General features: G+C 39.6%; 1 protein-coding gene across 3 annotated transcripts in view; it reads left to right on the top strand.

Annotated features, from left to right (window-relative positions):
* MYH11 (myosin heavy chain 11) overlaps window positions 1-25,605 on the top strand; it is a 123,287-nt gene that overhangs the window by 5,074 nt on the left and 92,608 nt on the right. For all 3 annotated transcript variants that reach the window (XM_021001832.2, XM_021001830.2, XM_021001833.2), the window contains exons 2-3: window positions 14,851-15,212; window positions 22,955-23,111. In XM_021001832.2, the coding sequence (XP_020857491.1) occupies window positions 14,868-15,212; window positions 22,955-23,111 (502 nt within the window). In that variant the 5' untranslated portion in view covers window positions 14,851-14,867. The remainder of the gene's footprint in view (window positions 1-14,850; window positions 15,213-22,954; window positions 23,112-25,605) is intronic.

Raw genomic sequence — 25,605 nt, 5'->3', positions numbered from 1 at the left:
GCTTCCTTCCTTCCTTGCTTTCTTTCTTTCTTTCTTTCTTTCTTTCTTTCTTTCTTTCTTTCTTTCTTTCTTTTTCTTTCCTCTTTCCTTTCTTTCTTTCTTTCTTTCTTTCTTTCTTTCTTTCTTTCTTTCTTACTTTCTTTCTTCTTTCTTTCCTTCTTCCTTCTTTCCTTCTTCCTTCCTTCCTTCCTTCCTTCCAGTCATGCTCAAGGACTTAGATATAGAGCAACAAGAAATGTTTATCTTTATTTCAGTATCTCAAAGGCTGATTTTTGAAACTTTCCTCTAGAATCAAGTGCAACTAACATTCTTGTGTCACATTCTTTCTATCCTTTCTCAGTGTTCATCTTTGCACCAACTCTGTTTGCATATAGCTCACTCATCACTCCCAAATTTGGAAATCTAAACCCTGGCTACAGACAATACTTTGCAATATCTAACCCATCTAGGTCTTTGTTCATGCATCTTCCAGGACTGTTTCAACTTGTGTGTGTACCTTTCTTTAGAACAGGGGTTTTTACCTTCTTTGTCATCATGTACCCTTCTGGCAGTCTAGTGAAGCCTATGAACCTCTTCTCAGAATAATATTCTTAAATGGAGAAAATAAAATGCATATGATTCCAAAGGAACCAATATATTTAAATACAGTACCATATGGGGTCACGACTCACAGTTTAAGAAGTGCTGGGGGCAGCTAGGTGGCACAATGGATAGAGCTCCAGCCTTGGAGTCAGGAGGATCTGAGTTCAAATCTGACCTCAGCCACTTGACACTTACTAGCTGTGTGACCCTGGGCAAGTCACTTAACCTCAATTGCCTCACCAAAAAGGCAACCAAAAAAAAAGTCCTGAGGGGATCTAGAGTAGAAAAGTTTAAGAAGCCCTGCTCTAGAGCACTCTGAATCAAGGTACAGTTATAGGGCAAGGGCAAGAATGAGAATGGTGACCAATGTGGGGAGAGTGGATGCTCCATTTCCCCCATGTGAGTTCACTGGGGCAAAGCCTCATTCATTTAACTCTGAAGCCAAGGGTAGCTGACAAAATCAGAATCTGTAGAGAAATCCTGTAGGTTAAGACCTTAGGCATTAGTAGTTAGGAGATAACCTTGGAAACAACAGCTTCAATGACTGAATCATGGGGACAGAAGCCAATTTGGAATATTTGAGGAGTAAGTGGGAGTTGAAGAACTGGGGGCAATGAGTATTGATAACCTTAAATTGAAGAGATAAAAGATGATTGTTTGAGGGGATGGAAGGGTGAAGTGAAGCTTTTTTTTCCCCAAGAATAGCAATGATGGGTAAGCGTGTAGATAATGAAAGACTGAAGATGAGAGAGACAGGAATGATTTAAGTCAATGGTGTCAAACTCAAATAGAATGAGGGCCACTAATCTGTACTTAAGGATCTCTGCATATTGATTTCATTTTAAAATGTAATGTTATCTATGTTTTATTATATTTTTATTTATCTCTTTAAATATTTCTCCAATTACATTTTAATTTGTTTGGGCTGCATTCAGAAAGTGTTGCTGTTTTAACACCTCTGATTTAAGGAACAAGGTCCTGGAAAAGAATGGGGGAGAGATCAGTAATTCAAGTGAGATAGTTGGCCTTGAAAAAAGAGGCAGGGGTAACCGCTTCCTCTGAGACTGGAGCAAAGAGAATGGGGGGGGGTAGTTTAAAGATGTTTTTTAGTTGTGGAGTAAAGGAAAGGATGGAGGACATGTTGAATGGTCCCAGTTGTCTCAGTAAGGTGTAGAAGGTAGGGCCTCCACTGAAAAAGAGGAGTCGGGATGATATGGGACACCTGAAGAGAAGAGAATGTTATTAATAGCTGCTTAGCGAGTGTGATAAAATCAATCAGAGAAGAATAAAAAAAGGATTGCCATGTAGCAGTGAGGGCCTGGTAGAGATAAGTTAACACAAATTTGTAGTGGGCCCAATCAGTAGATAACGTGTTATTTCATCTAGTGGCATTTAGTAGCACATGATTAAGAGTAGATAGCGTGGGCTAATATAGGGATGGGATTGGCAAACCATGAGTGGGGAATTCTGTAGGGGGACAAATGAGCACTCAAATGTAAAGAACAGTGTAGAGTTGAACTGGTCAAATTCAGGGTCAAAATTTTGGGGAAGAAAATTAAGTCAGAGTATCAGTGATTGGAAGAACAATGATGGGTAGAGGTTGTATTAGGGATTGAGAATAGGATTAGGAGGAATGAGGCAGAGAAATGATGAGAATAGGAAGTTGTCATCTATTGGAAGAAGGTCAAAGTTCTGGATCATAGAGGATAAACAATTATGGGCGATGGTAATATCTAGGGTAAGACATCCCCGTATATCACTGAGGTGGCATGAAGATGCAGATCATGGAAAGTGAAGTGCTTGATCAGCTGGGAGGCCAAGGATGTTAAGGGCACATCAACAGGTAGATTGAAGACTCTGAGTATAAGGGCAGTGGTTGGGGGTAAGTCAGGTGATTCTCAGGGAGAATCACCTAGAAACCTATAGATTACAGAAAAAAAGGCTCTGGTTAGGTTGATATAGATGAATGTAGCAGTCATTGAAGGAGAAGTAGCTAAGTGACGATGGGAGTAGAGCTTTGGAAATGAGAGTGAAAAAGAAAAAAAGGTATACCTGCTCTTCTTGTTCCAGTGGGTGAGGAGATATGAGTGCTACGGATACAGCACCTTCCAGAAACACTCAAAAGTTGAACTGATAATGAAAGTTGTATTTTGAAGCTAGAGTTCTTTATTAGTAAATTACATTGATGTCACTGATACATTGTGAAGCAGTCTGGCCTTGGATCTAGGAAGACCTGTGTTTAAGGCCCATCTGTGGTTTGTATGGGCTGTATGACCTGGATAAGTCACTGAATCTCTCAATGCTCTGGACAATTCTTTAAGATGATGACTTACAGAGAAGGTACCAACCTGTATCAGTAGAAGGAGGGTCACATCCAGGGCTTCTCTATGCCCCCCCCCAAAAAAACCTCAAGTCTAGTTCCCATCCATACTGAAGCATTATCAGTCTCTAAAGTTTTCTGAACTTTTGATTCTCCTCTGCTACTTCTGGTCTTCTTTGACCAAAGTGGAATTAGCACATCATAACTGTGCAGAGTATCAGAGAAATGGAAAGCAATGATCTTCATCAAGTAAAGCTGGTTTCTCTCTCTCCTTTTTTGGAGAAAAATGAATTCTTTGGGATTGATCTGTTTTTGCTTGTAGGGGTTGGATTAGAACAGGTTTCTGACAATGACAGCTCCTGGGTTCTTACTTCTGTGATACATTTTTTTCCCTAGTCTGTGGTTTATGGAAAGTTGTCTGTATTGTAAATATTCCCTTTCATGAAAATTATTCCATTGGTTCTTCATTATGTCATCAGGGCCAATTATTTATTTTTATAGGGTTTGGGCAGAGATAGGAATAGGCTGGGAGGGTGAGAAGTGTGGAGACAAACCAATAGGAAATCCACTCCATCTCTGCACCTTTTTGCCTTTTGGGTTATACAAAATGAACTGGACAGATGTGGTCTTTTTATTCTGAGCTTGTCATTGGGAACCAATGACATGGATGCAGACAGATTTAAAGAAGTGCTGAGAACTTAGGAGCACAAATATACAGAGAGATAATGAAACATTTACATTGCTTATAAATAAAGGATCAACATATAGGAAAAACAATGTAGTGTAATGAAAGAAGCATTGGTTTTGGATGCAGATGTGGATTTAAATCCTGACTTTAAGTTTTTCTTTTTTTGAACTTGAGAGACAGAGTAGAATTGTAGATATAGCCCCAGACTTGGAGACAGGAAGACCATTGTTCAAATTCCAGCACTGCTACTTTCTGGCTATATGACTTTGGGCAACTCAACTAGTTTCTCTGAGCCTCATCTGTGAAATATGAAAATAATACCTCTGGTTTTCTACCTCACTGGGCTTTTAGAAAGCTCAAATGAAATGATATATGTAAAATGCTTTGTAAATTTTGAAAGGCTACTTAAATGTCAGTTATTAAGTTTTCTCTGAGGTTCCATTTCCTCATCTATAAAATGGGGTTAATAACACCTTACAGGGTTGTTTTAGGAACGTGCTCTGTAAAATGTTATATAAATGTTGCTATTGTTCAGTCGTTTCAATCATGTCTAATTCTTTGTGACCCCATTTGGGGTTTTCTTGGCAAAGATATTCGAGTGGTTTGCCATTTCCTTCTTCAGCTCATTTTATAAGTGAGGAAACTGAGGCAGACAGGGTTAAGTGACTTGTACAGGGTCATACAGCTAGTGTTGGAGACTCACGTTGAACTCAGGTCTTCCTGACTCCAGGCCCAACCCTCTATCCACTGTACCACCTAGCTGCCTTTATACAAATGTTATTATTTATTGTGAATTATTCAGTCTTTATGGTGAAATGAGAGAAGGGGCAAAATGGAATTTGGAAAGAACCCTGGAAGACCTATACGCGAATCCTGCTTCTGCCACTTAGTATCTCTGTGACCTCTGGCAAATCATTTAACCTCTCTGGGCCTCAGTTTCCTTATCTGTAAAATGTGGGGCCAGACTAGATGGTCCCTTTTAGATCTAAAACTCGGAGTCTATGGCCTCCTAAGGAAATATGTAGGAAATTAATTAAATCTTAATAACCTGAATGTTATCTCTCAACATTAGATGAGGTATGTTTCTTGCTTATGGTCTTGATCTTGCCTTGTTACAGAAAAGAGAGAAGAAATACTAAGATTCATGGAATGATTCATCAGTTTCTCCCTTTTCTGAGTCAATATTTTGGAATCACTCTTCCATTTTCCTAAGCAGGCTAGCTCCTCCAATGAACAAAACGATACATTTGTTTCCCCCCTGAAAAAGAGTAAAGTTTATCATTGGGATGAATGTTATTTACCTTTTCCATTTGCTCTGCAAAATCAGATTCTGTAGCTCTAAATCAGTTTCCCATTTTAGGAGTTCTTTTGGGAGACTGTGATAGCTCGTGGAATGATTTGTGATGAGACTAATTTAGTTTATCTCTTTGGTAAGGACTCCAGCTCATCAGAGAGGCCAGTGTGGAGAAGTGGACATTGATTTTTAAAAATTTTTATAGATGTTTTTTGAAAATACGTTTAAGATGTTTCTTAATATTCACCTTCCCCATGTCACCAAACAAAAACAGTTAAGCAAAATAAATTGACCTCAACATTCAGCACCTGTGGTCCTCTAACTCTCTACCAGTAAGGTAGTCATGTGCTGTCTAAAATCAGTATTGCTGAATTCCTCCAATCTGAGATCAGTTGCCTTTTAGTATTATTTTTATTTGTATTACTGTAGTTACTATGTATATTGTTGACATCTGCTGTCTTCACTCTGCAACAGTTTATACAATTCTTTTTTTTTTTTTCAATTTTGAGACCAGGTCTATCTGTCTCACCTACATTGAAAGGGCAACCAGCACTCATAGGCCCAATTCCACTGCTGATTGGCTCAAGGGCATTGCCTCCATTCCCAATCTGGACTAGTTAGACTCTCCTTAGGCTGCTGGGTGCTGCCCCCTACTCCACCCTCATTCTCAGAGGTTCAACATATTGATGCCAGATACCCTTAGACCTAGTCTATTCCATTACGTTCATGTATCACTATCTTTTCCTCAATCTATTGGCACCCACTTTCTTTCTAGTTGTTGTATATGGGGGATACAAATAGACACTGATTTTTGTAATAAAAATAACTTCTCACAGATCAGGCCAAATTCTTCATTCCAACTTTGGAAATAACCAATGGAATATTTCTTGCTGAAGTATGACTATGAGCTATATAATATGTCTTGATTGTCACACATTCTCATTCTGGATGATCATTCTTGAAAGAGAAGATATGGAGTTGGAATATGTTGGCAGAAGAGGCTCCACCTCCCACAGTTACAGTCCAAGAAAATTTTCTTCTGGAGTGAATCCAGTTTGTATGTGAAAAGTCAGTACTCTCACCCCCACATCTGCCCTAAGTCTCTGAAAGATGCCTGCCCTATTCATTGTCCTCCGAACATATCTTTTGGCTCCTTCATTTCGCATGCAGAATGCCTGCCTTCTTTCTCTCTACCCAACTAAATCTTCTCCATCCTACAAGAACGAATTCAAATTATTCTCTCTTTGTAAAGTCCTGATCACCCCAAGACTAAAATGATTTCTCCCACCTTGTGCATCCTTGTAATGTTATTATTGTCGTTGTTGTTTTTAGTGAGGCAATTAGGGGTAAGTGACTCGCCCAGAGTCACACAGCTAGGAAGTATTACGTGTCTGAGGGCAGATTTGAACTCAGGTCCTCCTGACTTCAGGGCTGGTGCTCTATCCACTGTGCCACCTAGCTGCTCCCCTTGCAGTGTTTCTTATCTGGCACCAATCATTGTGCTGACTTGTGTTAATCACCTATTTTTTCCTTTCCTTTCCTTTCCTTTCCTTTTCTTTTCTTTATTTATTTTTTTTGCCATAGAACTAGCATACTGCCAAGCACAGAGTAATGCTTAAGAACTGCTTATTGATTGATTGATAGAATCAGGGGAGAAGGGTGCCGAAATGGAAAGAACACTGGATTTGGGATTTAGAACACTAGGGTTTGAATCTTGGTTCTTCCACTGACCAGCTCTTTTTCCTTGAATTGGATAATTTCATTTCTCTTGACTCTGGTTTCCTAATTTAGAAAATGAAGAAATTTGGCCAGATGATAATAACAATAACAATACTATAAATAAATAATATTTGCATAGTGCTTACTATGTACCAAGCACAGTGCAGATGACCTCTGAGTTCTTGGTTCTAAAGTTCTAAGATTCAATGACTAAGTTATCTCCAAGATCCTTTCTTGCTTTAACATTCAATTTAACTCAGTTCATAAGATCCTAGGTTTAGAACTAGAAGGAGCCATAGAGGTCATCTGGTGCAATGTCTCATTTTATAGGTGAGGAAACTAAGACCCAAAGGCCCTTGTCCAAGTGGCCCAACCAGGACTGGAACCCAGGTTCTGGGGCACCACATCTGAGGCTCTTGCCACAAACATTTACTATCTACTATGTGACTGGAACGGGTTGTTGTCCTTCATTCTCGAAGAGGAGCAAAATGATATCACTATGTTGGGATCAAGGTACAGTGTGTCCTACTGTGGCCAATGAGACCGATACAGGCTTATAAGGCTCTACCATAGGTCAGGCACAAATAGTCCACGTGAACATTCGGAGTGGAGATGTCTTTAAATTTGTACATCTCATGTTTCCTTTGAGCTTCTGCAATCTGCTTCACTCATAGAGTACAATGCCTTCTTTGATGCAGGCAAACCATGCTAGGTTGTCCTTTGCCAGTTTTTCTCATGTCATGCAATCATTTCCAAAGTTCTTTAGAGAGACCTTGAGAGTGTTCTTGTATCTCTTCTTCTGACCTCTATTTGCCTCAGTTTCCTTGTCTGTACAATGGAGATAACAATAGCAACTCTCTCCTAGGGTTGGTGTGAGAATCAAATGAGATAATATTTGCAAAGTGCTTAGCACAGTCCCTGGCACATAGTAGGTGCTATATAAATGTTAGTTATTGTTATTAAACCCAGGGCTTATGTGACTCCACAGTCAGCATTCTTTCCAGTACAGGGTGCTTCCTCTCTAGACAGAGAGTGCATGGCAGTAGGGAGGGGAAATCCTGAATTCAAGGAGCTAGTGGTCCTGAATGGAGAGTGCTGGTGGAGTGTCCCAAAGGTCTTGGTAGTTTTAAATTATTTAAACGACTGTAAGACCTTTGAGACACACCGTATAAAATAAGACTGAATAGGTAGGTTAGAGTCAGATTTTGAGTATGCTTAAACAGGAAGCCAAGGCACTTGTATTCTATCCTGAAGGAAATAGGGAACGTCTTAGTGTTTTTAAGAAAGTGATTGGCATGGTTTGTATCCAGTGGAGCCAGCTTGTACCAAATGGCAAGAGCCAATTGCTAAATTTTCACTGTGAGCATTTATACCTTGGAAATCGACAAATGTTGCAAATCAGGGCTTGATTTATTGTTTTGTTGATTGGCTAGACTTAAGAAAGTGATAGATAAAATGTTAACAATGCACATTCAACTTAATGATGTTGTGGGTACATTTTTTTTCTCCCAGATTGCTGGTTGTTAAACATTTACCAGCACACTCCTAGTCATCTCAGTGGAGGAAGACAGTTAACAGTACAAGGCAATTTGAGAAGATTAGTTTGGCAGATGTGTGGAAAATGAAATGGAGGAGAGGAAGCAGGGAGACCAAGTAAGGAGACTATTACAGCAGTCTAAGAAAGAGTTGATGAGGACTTGAAGTAGATTGGTGACTAGGGGACTGGAGACAGGATGAATCCAACTATGGATTCTAGACGTGTTGTGGAGGAAGGAACAACAAGATTTGGCAATTAATTGGGTAAAGGGGTGGTGGTGAAGGAGGGGAAGAGTTAAGGATAACTCTGAATTTGCATATTTAGATAACTGTGATATGGTGGTACCCTGAACAAATAGGGACACTGGAGAAGAGATGAGTTTATTAGTGTTCTTTTGGAAAACTCAATTATCAGAGGAAAAAAAGTAGTCTCAGAAGGATTATAACCTTGAGTGATTATTGTGCCTTCAACAGAAACAGAAAGGGAAGTTTGGAGGAGGGAAGGATTTAGGGAAGATGATGGGTTCTGTTTTGAACATGTTAAGTTTAGATGTTGATGGACACTCTGGTGGAAATTATGGCAGTGGGCATAGGCAGTAGTACTGGTGGTTGGAGATGCAAGACTGGAATCCTGATAAGAGATGAAGTCTGGATACACATACTTGGCAGTGAGAGAAAGTTATTGAATCCATGAGACCCAGTGAGCTCATGAAGGGGGAAAGTGTACAGAGAGAAGAGACACAGGGCAGTGTCTTGGGAGATATCCATGTTTAAGGGATAGGGTAAGCAAAGGAGGATAGTTTTTTACCTTCACAAATAGGTAAGTTCTTTGAGGGTAGAGATGTATTTTATTTATACTTCTTTGTATCTTCTGTAGCAGGCAGCATGATCACTAAACATCATATGGAATTTGTTAATAGGCTATTGTATAAAGTAAAATATCCTCTAAGGCAGGAGTTCTTAATTTGGGAACCACAGACACCTAAGGGGTCAATAAATGGATTTCAGGGGATCTGTAACCTTAGATAGGAAAAAATTACATCTTTATTTTCACTAACTTCCAACTAAAATTGAGTATTTTCTTCATTTATTCTTTTTTGGCAAGGCAGTTGGGGTTAAGTGTCTTGCCCAAGGCCACACAGCTAGTGAGTATCACGTATCTGAGGCTGGATTTGAACTTGGGTCCTCCTGACTCCAGGGCCAGTGCTCTATCCACTGCACCACCTAGCTGCCCCTGAGTATTTCCTTCAATTATTTACAAACATTATTCTGAGAAGAGGTCCATAGGTTTCACCAGACTGCAAAAAGGGTCCAGGACAGAAAAAAAACAATCCCCAATATAAAGATATGTTTGAGGTTCAAGTCAATTCAATAAACATTTCTTAAGCACCTGCTCTGTGTAATACAAATCACATCACTTCAAAACTTTCTTATTTCAAACATGAAATAAGATACAGTCCCTACAATGAAGCTTACAATTTCTAGGGGGAAATATAACAAATATATAAATAACTAACATATAGATCATAAGATACATATGTAGGAGTGGCCCTAAACAGAGAGTATTATAAGATGTTTGAGAAGGAAGAGAACTCTCATAGTTGAAGGACTGAAAAATGTTTTGTGGAAGAAGTTGCACATAGATAGGGCTTTGAAAGAAGGGAAGAAATTCAGATGGCTAGGATGTTAGAGAATGCTGTCCCAGGCATAGGGGTATGAAAAGCAGATGAAATCAGATGAGTGCACTTATTTGACTGGAATATATAATTTGTGAAGGGCAGTAGTAGGAAATAAGTGTGAAAAGGTAGATTGCAGCTAGATTATGGAAGCTCTTGAATGTCCTGAACATAGGAATGATGTGTTCCTAATTCCTTGAATTAGGAAGATTACTTTGTCAGAAGTGTGATGGGCAAATTGGAAAGGGAAAAGGCTGGAGGTAGGGGGTCCACATAGAAAGCTATGACAAACTCTATATGAGAGATAACTAGATAATTAAAGTGGCTGAAGTGGGGATGAATGGAAAAGGGGGGGGAAGAGTCACAAATGTAAGAAATGTGGGGTCAGCTAGGTGGTACAGTGGATAGAGCACCAGCCCTGGAGTCAGGGGGACCTCAGTTCAAATTTGGCCTCAAACACATAACACTTACCAGCTGTGTGACTCTGGTCAAGTCACTTAACGCCAATTTCCAAGAAAGAAAGAGAGAGAGAGAGAGAGAGAGAGAGAGAGAGAGAGAGAGAGAGAGAGAGAGAGAGAGAGAGAGAGAGAGAGAGAGAGAGAGAGAGAGAGAGAGAGAGAGAGAGAGAGAGAGAGAGAGAGAGAGAGAGAGAGAGAGAGAGAGAGAGAGAGAGAGAAAGAAAGAAAGAAAGAAAGAAAGAAAGAAAGAAAGAAAGAAAGAAAGAAAGAAAGAAAGAAGGAAAGAAAGAAAGAAAGAAAGAAAGAAAGGTGAAAATAGAATTAATGGGATTTGGCAGCTAATTGGATATGGAAGTGAGGGAAGAGGAAAATCCAAAAATTACCCTCATAATTTGATCTCCAGTGGAAGAATAGTTTTGCCGTGAATAGAAATAGATTCGGAGGAGGTGTTTGGGGAGAAAAGTGATAATTTCAGTTTTTGACATGCAGGGTTTGAGGTGACAGGAAGACACCTCTGTAGGGATGTCCAGCAGCTAGTTGAAATCCAATCCAATCTAACAATCATTTATTAAGAGCCTATTAGGTACAAGGCACTGTGTTAGACCATAGAAATACAAAGATTAAAGAAAAATGTTCTTTGCCCTCAAGGAACTTATGTTCTATGTGTAAACACATAAGGGTATAGATGACAATTTGAGGAGAGAGCAAGCACAAATAGCTTGAAGAATTAGGAAAGACTTTCATTAGAAAATGGCACCTGGGCTGAGCCTCGACATAAACTAGGTATCCTAGGGAGTGGAGATGAAGATGAAGTGCATTCCAGTCATGTTTATATAAAGACAAAAAGGCCAGAAATGGAATGCCAAACAAAAAGTAGGCCAGATGTAGAGTGTATGAAGGAGATTAATGTAGAATAGGTCTGAAAAGGTGGGTGGGAGTCAGATGGTGAAGGACTTTAGATGACAAATTGAGGGATGTGTGCTTTATTATCATAGAGGCAATAGAAAATCACAAAAAATTCTTGAGCAGGGTCAGTCTTATGATTTAGGAAGTTAATTTTTTGTTTTGTTTTTTGTTTTTTAAAAATTCAACTTTATTCAATTTTCAGTTTCAAATTCTTTCTCTCCATCTCCCCCACCTAGTGAGAAGGCAAGAAAAACAAACTCCATTACAAATATGTAAAACAAATTCCTGCATTAGCCATGTCCCAAAAAAGGAAAGAAAAAGAAAGAGAAGAAAATATACTTTAACCTGCACTCTGAATCCATCGGCTATCTATATGGAGGTGGATAGCATGTTTCATCATGAGTCCTTTGGAACTGTAGTTTGTTATTCAGTTGATCAGAGTTACTAAATCTTTTAAAGTTGATTATCATAACAATATTGCTGTTACTGCATAAATTTTTTTTCTCCTGATTCTGATTACTTCACTTTGTATCAATTCATACAAGTTTTGTCAGATTTTTCTTTTCTTTTCTTTTCTTTTTATTTTATTTTGGAAGCAATTGAGGTTAAGTGACTTGCCCAGAGTCACACAGCTAGCTAGTGTCTGAGGTCAGATTTGAACTCAGGTGCTCCTGACTCCAAGGCCAGTGCTCTATCCACTGTGCCACCTAGTTGCCCCCCAGATTTTTCTTTAACCTTCCCCTTCATCAATTCTTATAGCATGAGAGTGTTGCATCATATTCATACACCATAACTTGTTTAGCCGTACCCCAATTGATGGGCATCTCCTAGACTTCTAATTCTTTGCCACCACAAAAAAAAAGCTACTGTTAATATTTTTGTACATATGGATCCTTTTAGGTAAATTATTTTGGACACTGTGTAGTGGGTGGATTGGAGAGAGGAAAGTGAGAAGTGAGGAGGGCCTGAACTGGGTGATGATTCTATAAACAGAGAGGAGAGAAGGGCTTAGGTGTGAGAGATATTGTGGAGGTAAAATTGATGAGATTTAGCAACTGATCAAATAAGGGGAGTTATGGTAAAAGAGAGAAAGATTCAATGATAACTCTAAAGTTGCAAACCTGAATGACAGGAAAGACAGTAGTGCCCTCAATAGAAATAACGACATTTGGAGAAGGAGTGGGTTTAGAGGAAATGATAACAAGTTTTCTTTTGGATATATTGGGCTTGAGATGCTTAAGGGACATCTAAGTGGAGATGTGGGACTGAGGATGATAGGCTGAGGGTAGAAATATTAATTTAGCAGTTGGCTACTTGAAGTAGGTCATTGAATCAGTGGTTGCTTCTTGATTTGGTTATCAAAGGATAAACTTCTGTAGATATGATAACTGTCTTCAAGTATTTGAAAGGTTGTTAACTTGAAAAAAGGGTTTGACTTGTTTTATCCTCAAAGTGTAGAACAATGGGTGGAAGTTACAAAAAGGCAAATCTAGGTTGAAATCCTGGAAAACTTTCCAACAATTAAAATTGTCCAAAAATGGAATGACCTTCCCTAGGTGGAGAGTTTTCCATCACTGGAGGTCATCAAGTAGAAACTGGATAACCACGACCTCTCAGATTATAGTGGGAATTCCTTTCAGGGTGAGTTGGGTAAATGGCAGTCCCTTCTGTTTAAGATTCTGTGAGTCTATAACTTTCATTTTTGTTTTATTTTTTACATGCATTAAAAAAATACAACCTTCTCAGAGAGCAGTAGTTTTCTTTATAAATGAATTTCATGGGGGGAGGGGAGAAGGAAAATTTCAATAAGTTTAAGAAAAGATATTTATACAATACTTTATAGCAATTATTATTTCTAATAATGAATGTTGGAAACTATCAGGGCTATAAAGAATTCCAGAATTTTAGGCAACCAGAGGGGACAGCCTTGAATAGAAAAGAATAATCCTAAATGAAAAAAGTCAGTTTCAACATATTCTATTTGGATCAAAAAGCATCTTTTTACTGACAGTATTGTTATGGCATGTCTCGTGTCTTGACTCCATTAATATTCTATCATACCTTTTCATACATTTGTGACAGCATAATACAGTGGAAAAAATACTGGATTTAGAGTGAATGGACCTAAGTTTAGATCCCAGCTTTGTCACTCCTTACCTGTTTGACCTTGAAAAACTTGATTTCTCTCTGGGCCTTGATTGTCTAACTCTAAAATGAAATGTGTCAAAATAAATTATAAGAAAAAAAGAAATTGGCAGGATCAGTGACTTCAGCAAGGTTGATACTGGCACCCTGATGAGGCTGGTGATTAGCAGTGCCAATTTCATCCTTGCTCTTCTGAGGTCATATGGGTAAAGGATATTATTACCAGTAGCTTTGCCACAAAACTTTCAAAAGTTTTGTTTTGGGCAATGATAATAAGCCTTGGATTTATCTGCCTTGAAGAAAGGGTATTGATCTTGCCATTAATAAAGAAAGTGCTAAAAAAAAAATTTGGTGGCCAAAAGAGAAGTTATTAAATAATTGTAGATCAAAACTATGGTTTCCATGATAAAATAAATTTATTACAACATGAAAATTATTTTTATCATTTCTGGTAATTGATATTATAGTTAAAAATCTATTTTCTTTATGTGCTGTGATTTGCTAAAAGATAGCTTTGTGGATTTTTTAATATTTAATAATTTTTCATAGTTCTATAATAGTTACAGCATGTATAATTTCTGCATTTTTGAATTTCTCAGATTTTAATAAATTAATACAAGATTAATTTTTGAGAGCATTCCATGTACATGTGAATTAATGGTTATTTCATGTTTGTCCTATTTATTTCTTCCCATATAATTAGTAACTACATTTTATTAAGTAATAAGTTGAGCACAAAAAAAAGGAAACATGTCCATTTCACCCATCCTTAAACCTTTACTAGATGCTACCATCCCCTCAAGTTCTCATGCTATTCTTCTCAGTCAGACTCCTAGACTTTTGCATCCATGTCCTAACTCTAAAATGAAAGGATTAGACTAGATGACCTCTAAGTTCCTTTCCAACTCTAAATTTATGATCTTATAGTCCTGTAGAAGGCAGAGACCTTGCCTTCTTCGTGTCCTCTAATACAGCACGGTACCGTGGAAAGAGTCAATAGAATTGGATTCAAATCTTGCATTTGATACTTAACTGCCTATGATAATTAAGTCACTTAGTTGTCCTGACCCTGTTTCCTTTCTTTAAAGCAAGAGGGATAGACTAAACAGCCTCTAAAGTCAAATTCTATGTTCTTATGATCCTATGACCTTTCACTCCCCACTCTTCATTCCTTAGCTTCTAATACTATCTCAGTTGGAGCTATAGTAAGATTATATTTGCCCAGCATCCCCTTCTCCCTTTAACCAATTACTTAGAAATCAACCACTGCATTGGACATGGCGGGGGAGGGGGTGTAATGCAAGAGAAATAAGTTCTTGACCTCATGGGTCAAGGGTCCTGTGACCCCAGGAACACAGCCTTGGGGCTCCACTCATAGGCATTGTAAGTATTGTTTGGTGATGATTGGTGGATGGTAGGCTGCCTTCACAGCCAATAACTCCATTCTTAGCAAATGCTAGGGAGTTTATTTGGAAGTAATACCTCATCCCAGACTGATTCAGAATGCCATTTTAATTGTTTCCCAGGTGATCACTGAGGCATCATGGCACAGAAAGGTCAACTCAGTGATGACGAGAAGTTCCTCTTCGTGGACAAAAATTTCATCAATAACCCAGTGGCCCAGGCCGACTGGTCAGCCAAAAGACTAGTATGGGTCCCTTCAGAGAAGCAGGGCTTCGAAGCTGCAAGCATCAAAGAGGAGAAAGGGGATGAAGTGGTTGTGGAGCTGGCTGAGAATGGCAAGAAAATCACGGTTGGCAAAGATGACATCCAGAAGATGAATCCCCCCAAATTCTCCAAAGTGGAAGACATGGCAGAGCTGACCTGCCTCAATGAAGCATCCGTGTTACATAACCTGAGGGAGCGCTACTTCTCAGGACTTATTTATGTAAGTACTCTGGGGAAGGCTTCTCCTTGTCTTAAGACAGTCCTCTTTCTAATCAGTTGGGGGAATTGTGGGGGTCTTTGGAGATAGCCCAGCAGACACCAGAGGAATCCCAGTGGCTTCCCAAGCTTAACAGCCTTAGGTGGCATTGCTTTCTTCCATTTATTTAGGCCTAGGGACAAAGAAGCAAGTGGCTTTTGTTTCCTTTTAGAATCAACAAGTCAAGTCAACAAACATTTATTAGACATCTACTATGTGCCAGGCACTGTGGTGAGTGCTGGGGACACAAAGATGCAAAAATAGTCCCTACTCTCAAGGAATTCACAGTCCAGTGGTGATGAGAACATGCAAACAACTATAGACAAAGACAATGTTTGCAGGAGAAATTGGAGATAATCACAGAGGAAAGAACATAAAAAGCTTTTTGCAACGTTCCTTGAAGAAGGTCATCCTGATTTGACTGAGAGATAGTTGAAGATCTTTCTGGGATTGCCAGAGAATGCCTCTGTAATAGCAACTTATATTTCCATGGCATTAACTTTTTTCAAAAAAATAATTTATTTTTAGTTTTCAACATCCACTTTTATAAGATTTTGAGTTCTAAATTTTTCCACCTCCCTCCCCAAGATGGCATGCAATCTGACATAGGTTATACATGAACAATCATATTAAACATATTTTCACATTAGTCATGTTGTGAAAGAAGAATCAGAACAAAAGGGGAAAGCCATGAGAAAGAAAAAAAAAGAGAGAAAATAGTATGCTTCTATCTGCATTCAGACTCCACAGTTCTTTCTCTGGATGTAGATAGCATTTTCCACCATGAGTCTCTTGGAATTGTCTTAGATCATTGAATTGCTGAGAAGAGCTAAGTCTATCAAAGTTGGTCATTGCACAATGTTGCTGTTACTCTGTACAATATTCTCCTGGTTCTGCTCACTTCACTCAGCATCAGCATTAACTTTTAATAAAGCACTTTTCCCACAACAGTCTTTGTAAGGTAGGTAGTATATTGTTACCCTCCCATTTTACATATAAGAAAATTGAGGCTCAGAGAGGTCATGCCTTGCCTATGATTGATCAGACAACTATTAAGAATTAGAGCCAGGGGGCAGCTAGGTGGCGCAGTAGATAGAGAACTGGCCCTGGAGTCAGGAGGACCTGAGTTCAAATCTGGCCTCAGACACATGATACTCACTAGCTGTGTGACCCTGGGCAAGTCACTTAACCCCAATTGTCTCACCCTCCCCCCCCAAAAAAAAATTTAGAGCCAGGAAAATTAGAGCCAGGATATAAACCCATATGCCCTAACTTTAGGCTCAGCACTCTTTCCACTACATCATGTTCCCCTGGAGAAAACCCAAATTCCTAAGTCCTTCTGCACTGGAGACCTACTTGTATCACCAGGAGAGATCAGATTTCATCTAGAATAGCCTAGACTTTAGGGGAAACTGTGACTCATGAGGACATTTTCTTCTTGAAGGATGGCAGGAACTTTCCAAAATGGGATAGATAAATCACTATGATAGTATCTATTAGTCCAGGCCTTTGTTTCTCTCTTCTTCCCACAAAAGAATAGGCAGACACCTCCATCCCAATATCCTGTTGTCTCTTTGTCCTCCAGTCTGGCTTAGCATAGTTCCAGTAGAGGACTGGATGGCCATGTGATAGGATTCAATTTCTGAGTAGGAGTTGGACTGGGTGGCCCTTTCCACTTCTTAAGATTCTATCATTCTATCCTATTGGTTTTAATTTTTACTTACAACTTCACTAATGCGAAAATATATTTAATAGGAATGTAAATATATAGCCTATATCAGATTGTGTGCCGTCTTGGGGAGGGTGATGGGGAGGAAGGGGGAGAAAAATTTTAAACTCAAAAGCATATGGAAGTGATTGTTGATCAATCAAAATAAATTAATAAAAATTTCAAAAAAGATTCTGTCATTCTAAGTGCAAGGGAAGTTCAGAGAGAAGAGGGATCAGTGTCAGCTAGAATTATTGGAGATAAGACTTGAGTTGGGGCTTGAAGGATGGGTAGTCTTCAGCTAGACAAAGAAGCAACAGACTTTCCCCCACATAATCAATGACTTCATCTTTCCATTGTAGAATCTGTATTTTGCATTTTGCCTGAAGAAAATTGCAGATTTGTTTCTGAGAAATAGCAACTGATCAATGGAAATTTTGGAAAAGGAGGGGAAGAAAATTGCCTTGTCAGCAAGTTCTTTTATTTAAAAAAAAACCCACTAGTCTGAGCTTCTGGTGCAGAGGAAACTTTATTTATAGAGAAAACATTTATAGCCCCCAAACATAAAAAAAAAAACCCCAACAACAATCTGAAAAGCAAGATTTGGTTCCCTGGGTCCACAAATCTCTTTCAAATGCATGTCATCTACATCAGAGACTTAAAGGGAAAAGTTGTATCTCTTTATGAGCTGTTGTACTGGAATGAACATAGACTCAGAAAAATTATAGAACTTGCAAAAAGATGAAAAGACATAAAATACAGTTCCTAAAATATCTTTCCAGTCATAGATGAAAATGTAATTAAACACCCCAAATTCCTGCTTCGCTTCCCTGGGTAGATTAGATTAAAGCCTTTCAAACCACGTGATGGTCTTGCTCTTAGACCTTTCCTTTCCAGTTGATTTAATCACTTAATAGAAACTGTCAGCCATGAAGGGAGAAAGAAGGTATGGGTCAAGCCATCCAGCTGCCCCAAAGCAAAAACTTTTCATAAGTGGACTTGCAAGGTGATCCTGCTTCTTGCAGCTGAACTGCCAAGGTGAACTAGACTTTATTTTTGATAATGAAGAAACTTTTACCCCTTCTGCAAGGTGAGCTTAGAGCTATGGGCCTTTTGTTAGCATTGGCTGAATTCTTTGAATCTTAGTGATAGAGGGGACTTTGGAGTTTGCCAGGCCAACGACTCCATTTTACAGAGAGAATAAGAGAACCAGAGAGAGAAGTCACTGGCCCAAAATCATAGAGTAAATTAGTGCAAACTCAGGACCCAAGTCTTTTGACTCCTAGTGCAGGCTTCATTTTTCTCTTAATAAATGTTTTATTGATGTTCTTTTTTACGTTTTCAATGACTTTCTTTATGTCCCAAACCCTTTCTAATAACAAAGAAGCCTATATAAGCAAAACAAATCAACACCAGGGCCACGTATGACTCATTCTGCACTACTGTCTACCGTCTTTCTGCAAGACGAGGAAAGCATATTTAATAATGTTTCATTATTAGTCCTTCTGGAGTGAAGTTTAGTCTTCCCAACTCCAGGGCAGGCTCTCTAGCCACTAAATCATGTCACCTCTCCATTTTTTTGCTACCACAAAAAGTTCAGATATAAATAGTTTTGCACATATGGGACCTTTTTCTCTGTCTTTGACCTCCCTGGCATATATGCCTAGTAGTAGGATGGGTGGGTTAAAGGGTAGGTACAATGTAGTGACTTTTTGAGTAGAGGTCCAATTTGTTCTTCAGAAGGGTTGGACCAATTTACAACTGTACCAACAATGTATTAGTTTAACTGTCTTCCCATAGTCCCTCCAACTTCAATCATTTTTTTCTTTTGCCATCTATGTACAAGGTTTTCCCCACTATACCAAATGGTCATTCAGACAGTAGCTTTTTTCTCACACTTTTTCTTATCTAGTAAGTCATTTGACAAATATTTATCAAGTGCTCAGAACTTTCTTAGTTGCTATGAGTAGGTATAAGATTGAGACCTAGTCCCTGCCCTCAAGTTTCTTATAATTGAGTTGGGAAGATGTTATCACTCATAAACCCCAAAACAATGAAGTGATAAACTGTGAGGAGCTATTAAAGCTATCAAAAAAAAATGGAATGAGATACCCCAGGTAGACAATAAGTTGCCTATCCCTATAGCTCTTCAAATAGACCCTAGATGTTCACTTATTGGAGATTTGTGGTTTGAGTATAATTGGGACTAGATTTCCTCTGAATCTCTCATCCAACTCTAAAATTCTATCATTTAATCACAAGGAGAATTCAGAGGAAGAAGAGGTCAAAAGTGGATTGGAAGTAGGCTTCCTTCAAAAAGGTAGGGCTAGAATGGGACCTTGGAGGATAAGAATACTTTTGTGAGGTGGAGAAAGGAGGTACACTTCAGGAAGAGAGGAGCAACATAAAGAAAGAATTGAGCATCCTTATTCTTTGTACTCCATATTTCTCCCCTAAGACAGAATTCCTCAGTGAACACAAGAGGACATTCTTTCAGTTCTTCATTCTTCTTGGGGGGTGGGGCAAGAAATGCCTCCCTTCCAAGACACTTGCCAGGAGAACTGAGCGTCCTGAGCAAGAATTGGCTTAGCCATTTTGGGAATGTCTTCCTTCCCAGCATTGCAGAGAAGTAAAGGTGTCATGCATAGGCCCATCAATGGATTCTGGCTCCTGCCTCCTGCCTAGGGCAAGAGAACCAGCCAGCCAGCTGTCCTCATAAACATGGCTCTGGGGTTTGTTGGCTTACTACATAAAGTGTCCAGGAAAACTTCAACTTCTTCCTAATACGGTCACAAGAGGGAAATCCTCAGGCTGATGTTTGAAACCTGCCCATGGCAAGGTGCCCGCTCAGATGCCTGCCAGGACAAGCAACCCTTAGAGGTAGGAAGGACATGGCAGCTGACTCCCTGATGTAGATACAGAAGAAGAGGATTGTGTGAAGGAAAGGGAGAGGAAAACGTAATCCAACTATGATCATAACCTAATCAAAAGAAGAACAGATCCAAGTGAATTTACACAATGATAGTATCACCAGATTTATTTAAAAAAAAAAAAGAATGGCCCTGACATAGACATTGCAAATTGCACTGTCCAATTAGATTCACATTAAATTAGGACATGTTTATCAAGTGTCCACTGTGTGCTCTGCACTTTGCCAAGTGCCGCCGGGGAGGCAGAGGATAAAAAAGAAGCAATAGACAAGCCCCTCTGCCCTATGAGAGCTTGTGATCTTGGTGGGAAACAAGATTCATGTTCATGAAACAACTGGGGAAGAACACAACATGATGTACTGTATAATCAAGTGTGAAAATGTAGTATGGAGTCCATGTTCCACAGGAATCCAGGAAAAGGGAAAAAACCGTGATCAGCTGGAAAAGTCAGGGATGATTTCATGGAGGAGGTAGGGACTCAAGCTTGGCCCAGAAGGACATATGGGATTTGGTTCATCTTATTAGAGAACTGGTTGTAGAGACCAAGGCTGGACATCCCCTTTTGTTCCCCTGCCAGATCCAGACAACTTCGAACAACCAATCATTGACCAGTTTAAGGAAGATGGGGAAGGGAATAAGCATTTAAAAAACACCTACTGTGTGCCAGCCACTGTATTAAGCACTTTTACAAATATCTCATTTGATCCTCATAACAACCCTGTGAGGGAAGACTTATTATTATCCTTCCTTTACAGTTAAGGAAACTGAGGCGAATAGAAGTTAAATAACTTGTCCAAGGTCACATAGCTAGAAAGTATCTGAGGCTAGCTTTGAACTTGGGTCTTTCTGACTAGGCCCAGAGCTTTACTCCCTGAACTACCAGCTGTCTAAAATGAAGAAAGAACTGAATTCATAGTGTGGCATCATGAACTTATACCTGGACTGTTTCCAAGAGGTCATCCGAGCCCTAACTGTTAAAGAAGTCTCATATTGGCACCTCCCTAATGGGAGACTGCGGCATACTGGGCTTGTGCCACGCTATAAATGAATGCTTAGGCTACCCTGCCCTGGCTGATTTTAGGGACCATTCCTGTGGCATCAGGGGAATATCACACATGGACATCTTTGCCAAACATAGGAATGGACCTCAAGAACATTCTTCAGTTTTCAGACACATGCGCTTAATTCCTTAGGTAGGCAGTGTGTAGCCTGAGGACTAGATGATATGACTGGAATTCTGATAATGATGGCTTCACAGAATATGAGTTAGAAATGAGCTTATGGGTCATTCAGCCCAACCCTCTCATTTTACCGATGAGGAAACTGAGTGACATATACAAGGTCGCACAGTAAGAGTCAGAACAAGGATTCAGACCTATGTCTTCTGAATCTAAGTCTGAGTCCTCAGGCTTGGTTTTTAGGACTGGTTCCATCAATGAGAAATCCCCAAACATTTATTAAATGCCTCCCATGTGCCGAACATTGAGCTAGGTAGGCTTTGGACATATAGGTAACAATAATAGCTAGCATTGATGTAATGCTCTAATCTTTTCAGACTACTTTACAAATGTTATCTCATTTGATCCCCCCCACAACCCTGGGGGGTAGATGCTATTATCATCCCAACTTTACAGATGAAGAAATTGAGGCAGACAGAGGTTAAGTGACTTTTCCAGGGTCACATAACTATGTATCTGAGCTCAGAAATGAACACAGATCATCCTAATTTCAGGACCACTCTATTCACTGGGCTACTACCTATACAGAGTTTAGATCAGAAATGATCCCTCTGGATCCTGGCTTTGAGGACCTGATGGTCTAGTGGAGAGACGAGATCCCAAAACATATCTGTAATGGACAATATTACGCAACTCTGTGTGTGTGTGTGTATGTATATATATATATATATATATATATATATATATATATATATATATATGTATATGTATATGTGTGTATACAATATAACACACATAATACATGTAGGTATGATAATACATAACACACATATAATATGTAATATATTTATAATTTATTAATATATTATCAATAATTCATTATTATATTTATATTTATTAAGTATATATGCTTAAATATATATTTATAAAACTGTGCTATGTAAAGGGATAAAAGAAGGCTTTCTGGAGAAAGTGGCATTTTAGCTGGATTTTAAAAACAGGTAAAAATTCAACAGGAAAAGGTAAGGGGAAATTTTTCAGATATAGAGTAAATAGATTAAGTAAAACACAGAGGGATAAGAGGACAGTACATCTTTGGGGGACAGACAGAAAGTGTAAAGGAATAATATGAGATAGATCTGGAAAGATATGTTTTAGAAGGCTTTGAATATTAGGCAAAGGAGATTAAACTTTTTAAAAAAATTTTTTTAGATTAAACTACATTTAAGAAGCAATAGGGAGCCCCTGAAGATTTTTGAGCAAAGGACGATCATGACCAGTGTTATGACTACTTCCTACAACTTGCTGTGTGACTTCATGGAAGTGAATTACCATCTTTGTCGATAAGTTTTCTCAGTCTCCAACATGGGAATTATTTAATTCTCCTCTCCTTGCCTCCCAACAATGTTGGGAAATGGGATAACAATTACAGAAATAAAGGCACTATGGTAACAGGAGGCAAAGAAGAACCCTGTTATAACATGGTTGGTTTATCGTTACCTAGATTTAGATATATGATAGGCCACGTACCGTCTCCTGAAACATTAACCAACACATACGGTAAAAGATTGATGATATTCAATCAATCAATAAACATTTGTTAAGTGCCCACTGTGTGCCAGGCACTGTGCTAAGATACAAAGAAAGACAAAAGACATTTCCTGTCCCCAGGGAGCTTACAATCTAAAGGAATGAATACTGATTCATTCCTTCATTCAACAAGCCTTGATTCCTCGGTTTATCAAGTGGGTGTTAGCTCCGCCAGTTTCACACTGTTGTTATGGAAGGGTTTCTAGTATACTACTAGAACTGAGAGGCTTTTTCTGTTTTATTTGTTGTTTGTGAATATCTTGGAGTAAGCACAGATATCTGTGGCTTTCCATTTGACAGACTTATTCTGGCCTGTTCTGCGTTGTGGTCAATCCCTACAAACAATTGCCCATTTATTCAGAGAAGATTATTGACATGTACAAAGGAAAGAAGAGGCATGAGATGCCGCCCCACATCTACGCCATTGCAGACACAGCCTACAGGAGCATGCTGCAAGGTAAGCTTCAGAATTCCTTGTCCTCCCTGCGTCTGCAGGACCTCCTTTTGAAGGCTGAGCTGTGGGAGACAAGCCAGGTGGGGTGATAGAAGGACACTTGAGAAGGGCCCTCCTGATCTTCGTCAGGGATGAGGAGGATGTGAGGGGAGGTTCACCCAGAGAAAATTTATCACTCCCCTTGCCTGCTTCTGAGAGCCACACAGGCTTCTCCTGGCTGGGTCAGGGAATTCTTTGGCAGGCAGAGAGGGTCCCTGAATGTTGTGACTGAAAAAGGAAAAAACCAACTCTGAGCTCCCTCATAAGGCAGCCTCCCACGTGAGGAGGGCTAAGAGTGGGGGAGGGGAACGGGTTGGGGAACAAATAGCTTTGGCAAATACGGGCATAGACAGTGCTGGGAGCCAGCTCCCAGGTCCTCACTAGAGAATGCTGACCTCTTCTCCCTGCCTGGTGGGCCTGGAGTAGCAGTGGGACTTGCTTGTGGAGGGCTGGGCACAAACCCTTTCCCTTCAGATAGAGGCCAGGGATCTCTCCTCCTTTTCAAGGACTCAAATCCTTCCTTCTCCATAGCAGAGCTAAGCTCTACCTCAGTATTTCTTCAGTTTGTTCAAGGGCTTTGCTGGCTATATATAAGAATGCCATATTTCAGAGAAAAATGAATTAATTTAGATAGAAGCATTTATTAAGGGCAGCTGGGTGGTATAGTGGATAGAGTGCCAGGGCCAAAGTCAGGAAGACTCATCTTCCTGACTGTCTTCCTGACAGCCTCAGACACTAACTGTGTGACCCTAGGCAAGTCACTTAATCCTCATCTGTAAAATGGGGACATACTGGAGAAAGAAATGGCAAACCATTTCAGCATCTTTGCCAAGAAAACCTCAAATTGGGTTATGAAGTGTTGGACATGACTGAATGACTACACAACAACACAAAAAAAGTGTTTATTAAAAGCTTAATAAATACTGTGCTAAGCTAAGGCATCTGGATGTCATTGATTGGGTACGTGTGCCATGTGTTTTCCTGAATGTAACTACTATCTTTGAACTCAGGAATTCTTAGATGTCCTTAAACCTGGGACAGTGAGGTATATTCTGGTATAGGGCAGTAGAAAGAGACCCATTCTGGAGTACCTAAAAGTCCATGGGTAAGCGGGGATAATTCCTGTTCCATTGTCATGTTGTTAAGAATGGGGGAGGGGGGAGAAGGGATGGCAGTGACCTGAGCTCCTGAAAAATCAGCCTGGTGGGGCCTGGTCTCTTGGGAAATGGACCTGGCCAGCTTTGTGGAGCTCATCTCATCCTGAAGGAGTTTGGGGAAAAGAACTGGAGAGCCATTGTTATTGAATAATGAATAAAACCACAAGGAATGCTGACCCGAGGATATTGGCACTACTTAGGAGGCTTGATTATTACTTTTGTATATGCTACTGTGGGAGGAGGGTCAAGGGGAAATTTAGCAGCCCAAATCTTTATGTTATTTATGCTCTGTGTTCTACCTTATATGGAAAGGCTGTAAAAGGAGGTGGGGGGTTGGTATTGAATTATTCAGTCAGTCAGTCAATCAACCCACAAGTATTTACTGACCATCTACTGTGTATGTAGCCCTGCGTTGAGCACTTGGCAAATACAATCCTAGTTTTCAAAGGAGTTGATAGTCTAGTTAACTGAAAATCTTATGGGTTAGAACAGTGGAAGACAATATTGCACAGTAGGCTCTAGGGGCTATCATATTCAAAGAGAGGGAGATCAGTGAGGGAGAGACACTGTGAAGAAAGTGGAATTTCATTGTGCTTTGATCTTGGTGGAAGGGATCAGAAAAGTTATTAATGCGAGCAAAGGTGTGGGTGAGTGAAAGCGCATTGGGTGGGAATTCATGGAATAGTAAGGAGAACCTGACTAGAGCATAAGGTTCGTGTTAGAGTATAGTGGCCACTGAATCATGTACCGCATCGGGAGAAATGGGACGGGGAGAAGAGAGAGGAGAAGGTACCACAGGCTGAGATACTTCTTATCCTTCAAGAATAGAGATATAGCTACTGAAGTGTGTGGTCACTGAACCTTTAGGACTGACAGAAAAATGTGAGTTACTTTTGGTGGGGGAAGGGCAAAAAGTCTATGACAGATATACAGGGCCCCCACCCCTAGAAACCTGAGAGCAGAGGCAGGCGGCAGACACGTGCCAGCATTATTATTTATTTATTTTTTGCAATTTGTTCTTTTTAAATCTCAGGGGGCTTAGTGGTTGGGAAATTGAAGTTAAGTGAATTAATACAACAAATGTGATGAAAACATAATTAGCCTTCCCTGATAATCAGTCCCTCTGGACACTTTCTTCCCCATTCTGTCCCTGGGTCCCAGGAGGCATGAATAACAGATGAGATTACACTCTGACTGTGGAAAGGAAACTTGGATATTTTTCTACAATCCCTGCACTAGGTGCCAACAATAAATATCTTTTCTCACCCAGTTACAGTCAAACAAATATAGCTACTATTAAA

Source organism: Phascolarctos cinereus, unplaced genomic scaffold (genome assembly GCF_003287225.1).
Source record: "Phascolarctos cinereus isolate Bilbo 61053 unplaced genomic scaffold, phaCin_HiC Scaffold_4;HRSCAF=312, whole genome shotgun sequence".
Classification (NCBI taxonomy): Eukaryota; Metazoa; Chordata; class Mammalia; order Diprotodontia; family Phascolarctidae; genus Phascolarctos; species Phascolarctos cinereus.
The sequence above is the reverse complement of the archived record's forward strand: the minus strand, read 5'-3'. Positions and strand labels throughout refer to the sequence as shown.